Source organism: Gossypium raimondii, chromosome 7 (genome assembly GCF_025698545.1).
Source record: "Gossypium raimondii isolate GPD5lz chromosome 7, ASM2569854v1, whole genome shotgun sequence".
Lineage (NCBI taxonomy): Eukaryota > Viridiplantae > Streptophyta > Magnoliopsida > Malvales > Malvaceae > Gossypium > Gossypium raimondii.
In genome coordinates, this window is record NC_068571.1 from 51,925,067 (window position 1) to 51,935,008 (window position 9,942).

The window sequence follows — 9,942 nt, forward strand, 5'->3', positions numbered from 1 at the left end:
AAGATTGTTGAAACAGAAATCATTAAAATCATCAAAACTTGGTGTGTTGTTTCTAGAATAAACAATGTCCAAAGTGTGTAACTATTTGTCCCTCGATGTTCATTGGGGAATATGATATAACAGAGAGATCCAAAGCCAATAAATAGAAATGTTGGGACGGTGAGATCTCTAATTAATTATTTGTTGTTATCATTGGTCTGCTGCCTGTCACTGCGGTGCATTAACTCTCCAATTCCCACCACTACCCTTCATTCTCCACATTATTACAATTATTATACACTCTAGGTAAAAAAAAATCAATTGAGTTTTAATTTGATTGGTATGGGTATTATTGTTAATACAAGAGGACGTGAATTCGAATATGAATAATTCTAAATATTGTGTCAAGAAAAAAAATTGATCAAAATTTATAATAAAATTATTCAAAAAATAAAAATAATAACATTAAGAACACATAATAATGTTATTAATATGTCAATCGTTATATATAATAACTAAAGGTGTCTATGTGTGGAGTTTGGACTGGATTTAAATCCAATCATGTATTTTATATCAACATTCTACATGCTTATTTAGACCTGATCATGCGTCGGGTCACTTGTCCAAATCCGAAGATTCGTCCGAAAAGTGAGAGGGTTTGGACAAAAATATAAATCCAAGAAATGGGTTTGGATAAAAAATAATGCCCATTTTCTAAATGGACCAGGCTTCGGGTAAGATTCTTTTGGCTCGGGCCCAAACCAACCCGAATCTACCTAAAAAAAGTTTGTTGCTATTTGCTACTATTTTGTTATTATTGTTTGGATATTGTATAACTCTTATTTTATTGTTAATTTTGCTACTATTTTAGAGGCATTTATTTGCCAAGTTGCAACTTTTTTAGTTCTATTTAAGCATAAATTTTTTTAATGTATTTTTAATTTGTTAAAAAATATTTATTTTAATGTTTTTAGTGTATTTGATGTATTATATTTTTTAAAAATTTGTTTTTATATAAAAAAGTAATACAAGCGGGTTGGGTCAAGCTTGGGTTTAGTATTTTTATCTGAGTCGAGTTTAGGTAAAATTTTAAATCATTTTTTGAGTAAAGCCAGACCCAAACTTAAAAAACGAGCCTAATATTTGACATTGACCCGACATATAATCAGGTCTATGCTCATCCAAACTTAATTAATTTAAAATAGAAACCTTCAAGTTATTTATAAATAATTAATCTAAACTCCTATATTATTTTTATTTATAAATTGATATAGTTTATTTAGTATTTAATAATTTTATATAATAAATTACAGTTGAGGATAATTTAGTCATTTAACGAACTATAATTATATGCCACTATGCCAACGTTCACTCTCCCATTATAATAGTCTTTCTTCTCCAACAAAAAACTCACCAAAAATGAAACTCTAAAACACTCATTTAACTGTTAACAGCACTCAACAATGGCCACCACCCTTTTCTTCCTCCTATTTTTCACCCCCTTCCTCTACTCCGCCGCCGCACCAAATCATAATGCACCGCAAGATCTGGTCCGTTCATCATGCATCAACGCCAGCTACCCCTCACTCTGCCTCCGCACACTATCATCCTACTCTGGCCCCACCGGCACCCCACGCGACTTAGCCCAAGCCGCCGTTAAGGTCGGCCTCGCCCGCGCCCGCAAAGCTTCGACCTACTTAAAAACCAGCGTCACGGGGAAAAGCGAAAGGGAACGAGCGGCTCTAAGCGACTGCGTGGAACAAATGGCTGAGTCGGTGGATGAGTTAAGCAAAACGTTGAGTGAGTTGAAGCATTTGAGAGGCGAAACGTTCGAGTTCCAGATGAGTAATGCACGGACGTGGGTGAGTGCGGCGCTGACGTATGAGGACACGTGTGTTGATGGGTTCGAAGGGGTTGATCGGAAGGTGAAAGGTGATGTGAAGAAGAAGATCACAAATGTGGCTATGGTTACAAGTAATGCTTTGTATATGATTCGTAGGCTTGACGAAAGTGGTGGTCTGAACCGTTGATCATGATGAATTGGACGGTTGTGATTTTATCTGGCTCATTGATGTTTATCGTGTTCTTTTTTTTTGTTTTATCTTATTTTCGGAGAAGTTGTATGTAACTGTAATATTATTTTCGTGGTAAATTCACTCAATACTATTTCTGACTAAAACGTAACATTTCAAACTTAAGTGACTAAAATATAACTTGAAACAAACAAAATTGACTATTTTAATAATTTACCCTTAATTTTATTAATCTATTAAACAACTTTTAATATAAATTCAATACTTATAAAATTCATTATTAATTATTCAACACTTAATTTTTAGTTTATCAAACAATACATTAGTTTTCATATAAATTCTTTTATAAATTTATTACATACATTTTTCACCCGTGTATCATAATCTAGTGGAATAATGTTGATGAATCATAGATCGAATCCGAATCCATGAATCATGTTTGTGAAACTTATATTATTCAAACTCTTTGTTTTTTAAAGTATTCGTGTTTGACATATGAATACGTAATTATGACATTTAAAGATGATTCAAATAAAAATATATATTTATGTTCTGAATTTTAAAATTTTTAAAATAAACATTTCTTTTAAATTTTCTCAAAATTACGGGGTAAAAATATAAAGTAAACTAAACCTCAGATAAATTAATAATCGTAAAAGGATATATATTATACATATGGAATTTAATTTGAGAAACATGAAGGGCCTAAAAGAAAAGCCCTAGACTGTATATTTTATGAAATTCTTTTAGAAAAATTAGAAATTATTTTATAGATATTTTTCTACCATATTATTTATGGTCTATTTTAATTACTTAATTATATTTTAATATATTTTTATCATAATTAACACATAATTTTAATAATTTTATCACTTTAAACCCTAAATCATTAAACTCTAAATTTCAAACACTAAACTAGAATTAGAACCTTGTGCCCAACCCCAAACCCTAGACAAGAAAAAAAAGTTATTTCTAAAATTATTCTTTTCCACACCCTTATATTTTAAAACCCTACTTTCTATCTTTTAAACCCTAATTTATTCTTTGTGGCAAACGGCGCCGGTACTGCGATATGGAAGCCTTGGACTTCTTCCCGGACTCGCCCACCGGTGATTTCTGCGACTCAGTACTCCGCCACTTCTCGAAATCCGACCAAGAAGACAGCCAACGCCTCTGCGCCACCGTTGGCGCAATGACTCAAGAACTGAAGGAACAAAATCTGCCTCTCTCACCGATCGCCTACTTCGGCGCCACGTGTTCTTCTCTCGACCGCCTAGGCTCCGAACCGGACTCCCCTCCTCATGTCGTCCAGTCTCTCGCCACCGTCCTCTCTCTTCTTCTCCCCCGTATCCCCGTCGCCATTTTGAAAAAGAAAGGAGATTTCGTTTCGAGAATGGTCGTGACGGTATTGAGATTGAATTCCGTTACGGAGGTCACGCTGACGTCAGGTTTGAAATGTTTAGCTCAGTTATTGATTGCTGGAGATAAAGTTAATTGGTCTGATTTATCGCAAAATTACGGGGTTCTAATCGGATACTTAACCGATTCCCGCTCTAAGGTAATATCTTTTATTTTTCCTTTCGTTGAATCCAAAAAAAAAATAGAGTTGAATTTCAACCAAATTATGATTATTTTTAATTATTTGCGAATTAATTTTTGAAATAGGTGAGAAGGCAATCGCATTTGTGTATCCGTGATGTTTTACAAAGCTTGAGAGGGACACCGGTGCTGGCACCTGCGAGTGAAGCTATATCAAACTTATTCGAGAGGTTTCTTCTGCTCGCCGGCGGTTCAAATGCGAATTCGAGTGAAGGGGTTAAAGGAGCTCAGGAAGTTCTCTATGTTTTGGATGCTCTTAAGGACTCTCTTCCACTTATGTCGATGAAATACATGACTACAATTCTTAAATATTATAAAACTTTATTGGAACTTCGGCAACCTCTTGTTACTAGGCGTGTAACTGATAGTTTGAATGTGGTTTGTACTTATCCGAACATAGAGGTTTCGGCTGAGGCATTGCTGGATTTGTTATCGTTTTTGGCTGTATCCGTCTCTGCAAGTGAAGCTTCTCCAGTTAGCCTGACGTTTAATGCTCGTTTGTTGAGTTCTGGAATGATGAAAGTGCAGTCTCTTAACAGGCAACTTTGTGTGATTAAACTCCCCATTGTGTTCAGTGCACTCAAAGGTCTGGTATTTTAGTTTTTAGTTAGCAATTACTTTTAGTGAGGAATTGAGAAGATCTTCCATTATGATTGTTGGGTTTTTATTGTGATAGATATTCTGGGGTCGGAACATGAAGAGGCTATTTTTTCTGCTACGGAGGCTTTCAAGACGCTGATAGATGGCTGCATTGATGAGGGTTTGATCAAACAGGGAGTGGATCAGATTATTCATGCACAATCTGATGATAGAAAGTCAGGGCCAACTATAATTGAGAAAGTTTGTGCAATCATTGAGAGCTTACTTGATTATCATTATAGTGTGGCGTGGGATATGGCATTTCAAGTTGTTTCAACCATGTTCGATAAACTAGGTATTGGCAGTGCCTCTTGTTGCTTCTTTTCTATTCCTATTTTATTGAGCGTGTGTTCTTTTAGATGAAGTAAAATTTCAACTTGTTTCTATTCTATAGGGTATTACTCTTCATATTTTATGAAGGGAACTATTAAGAACTTGGCTGACATGCAAAGCTTGCCAGATGAAGATTTTCCTTACAGAAAACAGGTATTCTTTGAGCCTGAGAATCTTTATTTGGACTTAGCTTTTGTCATATGATGTATAAAATGGTAGTCAATGTTGACCACTGTGCTTACTATAAATATTCAAAGACCAATAAGAGTTGGAAATTAAAATACATGTGGTATATATTTCTCCTACATCAGTTATCTTGTCATACTCAATTTTGCTTTGTTTCATGATTGATATGTGTTTCCATTTCGGTTTTTTCATTTCTGATCTGTTTCAATTTTGGTTTTTTTATAAGTTGCAATCTTGGAATTAACCTGTGGATATATTGACTGATTGTTCTTCTGCAGTTACATGAATGTGTTGGATCTGCTCTAGGTGCAATGGGGCCTGAGACATTTTTAGGAATTTTGCCGCTGAATTTTCAGGCTAATGACCTTTCAGAAGTAAATGTGTGGCTGTTCCCAATTCTGAAGCAGCATATTGTAGGTGCACGTTTGGGCTTCTTTTGTGAGACACTTTTGGGTCTGGTTGAAGAAATGAAGCAGAGATCTCGGAGGGTAAAATTCCTGTTGTTGGTATGTTCATCTTTTCTTTTTCTACACCGTTCTTAATTACTCCTTACCTTTGGCAGCTTGGACTAGAAGGAAAGGTTTTCTCATCAAGAAGTGCAGATGCTCTTGTATACTCAGTGTGGTCCTTGTTGCCGTCTTTTTGTAATTATCCTTTGGATACTGCCAAAAGCTTCAAGGATCTTCTAAAGCCAATATGCAGTGCCCTTGATGAAGAACATGATATTCGTGGAATAATATGCTCTAGTTTGCAGATTCTGATTCAACAAAATAAGAGAATTAAGGAAGGAAAAGATGATGCAGACAGTGCTGAAATATGTCCTGCCAAACAGCGAGCAATATCTCATTATACCCCAGAGATCGCTGGGGAAAATTTGAATGTGCTAACTGCATCTGCTCCACAGTTATTGAAACTTTTGTCAGGAATCTTCATGAAATCTACCGTAGATGAGGGTGGTTCTTTGCAGGTACTTGTACTATCTTATTAAGGAAGTGCACAATCCCGTTTTGCCAGTCATCTTTTGTCCTTAAGTATTTGCCTAGTTGGGAGGATAGGATGTAGGAAGGTAGGAAAGGTTTTCATCCAGTGGTTAAGCTATAAAGTAGGAAAGTGAATATAAACCTAACCATTAGGTAAAAATTTCTTATCGTTACTACCAAGTGAAGCCTTAGATACTTGCATGTTAGTGTTCCCAATTTCATACTGATTTTTTTCTCCATTTACAGTCCACGATTGGGGAGTTTGCTTCCATAGCACATAAGAACGTTGTCAGAACCTTATTTAAAAACACGATGGAAAGGCTTTTAGAAGTCACGCAACAGGCTGGGGTAGCTGAGGCATCAAATATGCAGGTCGATAATTCATCATCTAAAAGCTCATTATTTCTCAAAAGGTAACTTGCAGTGCTTAATATTTGTACATTTTGCAGGCACGGCAGTTCTATGGTCTTAATGATTGTATTCTTTCCTGTTGATATAACCTGCAGGGCACGGTTAATTGACCTGGCAGTGTCACTTTTGCCTGGTTTAGATGAGCCAGCATTAAATCTCTTATTCATTGCAATAAAACCTGCATTGCAGGTTGGTTTTATAATTCCATGCTATCTAGTGTTATTAATTATGACTCTTGTTTGGTTAAGTCTTATATTTTTGTTGAAGAGTTTGTTATTATGATAACAATTTTATTATTAATCTGCAGGATGTGGATGGCTTGATTCAGAAGAAAGCTTACAAAGTTCTTTCAATAATTCTCAGGGTATCTCCTCATGCTAATGCTTCTGAGTTATATTCTTCTTTTGTCTCTGCATTTAGATGTATATTTTATAATTCATATCCAATTTCCAGTATATCTCACTCTGTCAATTTACACTTGATAAATATGTTTTTTGTTTTCTGGTCAGAACCAAAAAGGATTTCTATCTGCCAAACTGGAGGAATTGCTTAAACTTATGATTGAAGTATTGCCATCATTGCACTTTTCTGCCAAACGTCACAGACTCGACTGTTTGTATGAGCTGATAACCCATGCCTCAAAGGTCACAACAAACTGATTTGAATCTTTCATCTAGGCGGCGTACTATGTTTGCATGATTAAATCAATCATTCTAACAATCTTTTTTTTGAAGATTAACTTATGTTTCTTTGTACAGGTGGATCCGAACCTGAGGAGACATGAGATTCTTAGTTCTTTCCTGACTGAGATAATCCTTGCTTTGAAAGAGGTATTTTGTCAATAGCTATTTGTTATGTATGTCTAATTTTAATATCTTATGGAAGTAAAAATTACAGTATCTCATGTTATTTTCTGTTTGGGGCACTCTCATATCGTTCTGGAATTTCTTCCTACATATTCTCTCTGATTTCTTTTGTATGATACTACTTTTATGCAGGCTAATAAGAAAACTAGAAATAGAGCTTATGAGGTCCTTGTCCAAATTGGCCATGAATATGGAGATCAAGATGACGGTGGGCAGAGAGAACATCTGTTTAATATGGTTGCTAGAGGTTTGGCTGGAGAAACTCCTCATATGATTAGTGCTGCTGTGAAAGGCTTGGCTCGGTTGGCTTATGAGTTCTCTGATCTTGTTTCTTCTGCTTACAAGTTGCTTCCTTCCACATATCTTCTCCTTCAAAGAAAGAACAGAGAAATTATTAAAGTTTGTTCTCTCTCACACACATGTATTTTTGCTAATGATTCTGTTCCTTATTTTGCACTTTTGTATTGCATTACCTATGTCTATGATTGCTTATGATGCAGGCTAATTTAGGTTTGTTGAAAGTGTTGGTGGCCAAATCACAAGCTGAAGGCTTGCAAGCACACCTGGCCAGCTTGGTGGAAGGCTTGTTGAAGTGGCAAGATGATACCAAAAATCATTTTAAAGCTAAGGTTTGTTTGTGTTCGTCTTCATATACCATTGGTTTTGGTCATTGTTACAGGAGATGTTTTTATACAATTTAACTGTTCATAATGACAATATTATTAGCCTTTTTGCATGTTCATATATTTTTTTGGCTTATGGATGTGTTTTCTTATTTCAGGTTAAGCTTCTTCTGGAAATGCTAGTTAGGAAATGTGGTATCGATGCTGTGAAGGCTGTGATGCCTGAAGAGCACATGAAGCTCCTTACTAACATACGAAAGGTCTGTTGATGAGTGTCATTTTGTTCAGATATATTTACATAAATGTGGATATGTGAAGATTTCATTTTGAAGGATGTCACTCATCATTCTTAAAACACAGATCAAAGAGAGGAAAGAGAAGAAACAGGCTGTTAGCTCTGTGGAAAGTAAATCTCATCTGTCAAAGGCAACAACTTCCAGGTTTCTCACCTTGCTTCACTGCATCCATACAATCATTCATATAGCCATAATATGTACAATCTCATCTGTTTTCCGAGTCTTATTCATCGGTACGCCTTTGATTTTCCATACTTGTTTGAATGTGCAGGCTTAGCAGATGGAATCATACGAAAATATTCTCTGATTTTGGTGATGACGATACAGATGATAGTGATGTGGAGATGGCTTCTGGCCAAAAGAGCAAAGCTTCCTCGAAGTTGAAATCAAAAGCATCTACACTTCGGTCAGTAAACCATATTACAGTTTTTTTGGGTACAAATGTGAGTTGAACCTAGGCTATCCTTAAAGAAGGTGAACACCTAACCAATAGGCCACAATTGCGATCAAATCATATAACTTTTTAGCTCCATGGTGTGGAGTAGACTTGATGTGATCCCATCCCATACATCCTTGTTTTTCTATCATGTTGGGTTGTTGACTCATTCAAATGGTATTGAAACTTCAAAGAGATGCAATGTCTCATGATCTATAAACGGTACCTTTTTGAGTGTATCGAGAATATCATCTGATGTATATAGCATATGCTCACTCTCTAGGTTACTGTTTTTTTGCTTTCTAAGCTGATAAATTAGAACTTCCGATTTAGGTCCAAGAAAACCCGGAGAGCAGAGAAGAGCTTGCCTGAGGACTTGCTTGACCAGTTAGAAGACGAGCCACTAGACTTGCTTGATCGGCATAAAACAAGATCTGCACTTCGATCGTCTTCAAATCTCAAGCGGAAGCAAGATTCCGACGATGAACCAGAGTTTGACCCTGAGGGACGCTTGATAATTAACGAGGGAAGGAAGCCAAAGAAGGTTGCAGCATCAGACGCGGATTCAGATAGAAGAAGTGAAGCGCCAAGTCATTTCTCGGTTGGCTCTTCAAGAAACAACCAGAAGAGAAGGAAAACATCAGAGTCTGGATGGGCATACACGGGAAGTGAGTATGCTAGCAAGAAGGCTGGTGGGGATGTAAAGAGGAAGGATAAACTTGAACCATACGCATATTGGCCCCTTGATCGTAAGATGATGAGCCGTAGGCCGGAACATCGGGCAGCTGCTAGGAAAGGCATGGCAAGTGTGGTGAAAATGACAAAAAAGCTTGAAGGTAAGAGTACCTCAACTGCACTCTCTTCTAAATTCATAAAGTCAAGGAAGATCCAAAAGAAAGGTGGCAAGCGAAAAAGGTGAAAAATGAAAATGGTGTAGGTTCACTTTTTTTGCCTGTTGCATTAAAACCTACTTACAGGCGAGAATTTTGAGGGTTTTTTTTTTTAATTTAATTTAATCTTATGTTATTGTGTTTGTGTATATGATTGAAAATGTGGGTCATTGGTGTTTGTTTTATAACTTCATTATATTGAATTCTAAAGCAACTTAAATCCTTTCAATATGTTTTAAGAGGCTTTAATGTAGTTGTAATATTGTAAACTGTTAAAGCTTTGAGTCTTAATTGGTGCATTGGCCTTTTATCCTTATACTATAAATTGGTCTGGTCCTGATATTGAATCATCTCACGTGTTTATAAAAATGGAACTAATGCCAATTTTGCCGCCTTTGAACATGGCTCATTGGGGGATAGGTTTGTTCAGCGAAAAGAAAAAGATTTTCATATTGTAAAAATGGGATTTTTTTTGTATGTTGGTTTTATGGTTTATATTTAGGGTTTAAAGGTTATTCCTCTCAATGATGTCGTCTTTAATGTTTGGATTTGCATTTTTTTAAAAGTGCAATGTGTTTTACTATTTTTAAGTGAGAGGTTGATGCATTGAGAATTTTAAGATTTCAGCTTTGAGTTTTCTCTATTCTTCGTGGAGTTTTGAGTTAAACTGA

At 35.9% G+C, this 9,942-nt stretch overlaps 2 protein-coding genes across 2 annotated transcripts; both read left to right on the forward strand.

Moving 5' to 3' along the window:
- The first annotated feature begins 1,360 nt into the window (after window positions 1-1,360).
- Window positions 1,361-2,158, forward strand: LOC105797442 (pectinesterase inhibitor 3). The gene has a single exon (XM_012627434.2). The coding sequence runs from the start codon at window positions 1,443-1,445 to the stop codon at window positions 2,007-2,009; it is 567 nt and encodes a 188-aa protein (XP_012482888.1). The 5' UTR covers window positions 1,361-1,442; the 3' UTR covers window positions 2,010-2,158.
- An 818-nt stretch (window positions 2,159-2,976) lies between these two features.
- On the forward strand, window positions 2,977-9,502 carry LOC105797376 (uncharacterized). Its single transcript, XM_012627383.2, has 17 exons — window positions 2,977-3,570; window positions 3,678-4,197; window positions 4,288-4,545; window positions 4,645-4,736; window positions 5,048-5,257; window positions 5,332-5,736; window positions 5,996-6,162; window positions 6,256-6,349; window positions 6,468-6,524; window positions 6,670-6,804; window positions 6,919-6,990; window positions 7,159-7,425; window positions 7,527-7,655; window positions 7,808-7,909; window positions 8,010-8,089; window positions 8,217-8,351; window positions 8,715-9,502. Exons 1-17 carry the CDS (start codon window positions 3,085-3,087, stop codon window positions 9,298-9,300), a joined length of 3,795 nt encoding a protein of 1,264 aa, XP_012482837.1. The 5' UTR covers window positions 2,977-3,084; the 3' UTR covers window positions 9,301-9,502.
- The last annotated feature ends 440 nt before the right edge of the window (window positions 9,503-9,942 follow it).

What these genes read in the sequence shown, in the direction of transcription:
- LOC105797376 (XM_012627383.2), top strand. Translation starts at nt 3,085, where the DNA reads ATGGAAGCCTTGGACTTCTTCCCGGACTCGCCCACCGGTGATTTCTGC. An exon ending in TAACCGATTCCCGCTCTAAG is followed by an intron (nt 3,571 to 3,677) that starts GTAATATCTTTT and finishes TTTTTGAAATAG; the next exon opens with GTGAGAAGGCAATCGCATTT. An exon ending in AGCTCATTATTTCTCAAAAG is followed by an intron (nt 6,163 to 6,255) that starts GTAACTTGCAGT and finishes TATAACCTGCAG; the next exon opens with GGCACGGTTAATTGACCTGG.
- LOC105797442 (XM_012627434.2), top strand. Translation starts at nt 1,443, where the DNA reads ATGGCCACCACCCTTTTCTTCCTCCTATTTTTCACCCCCTTCCTCTAC.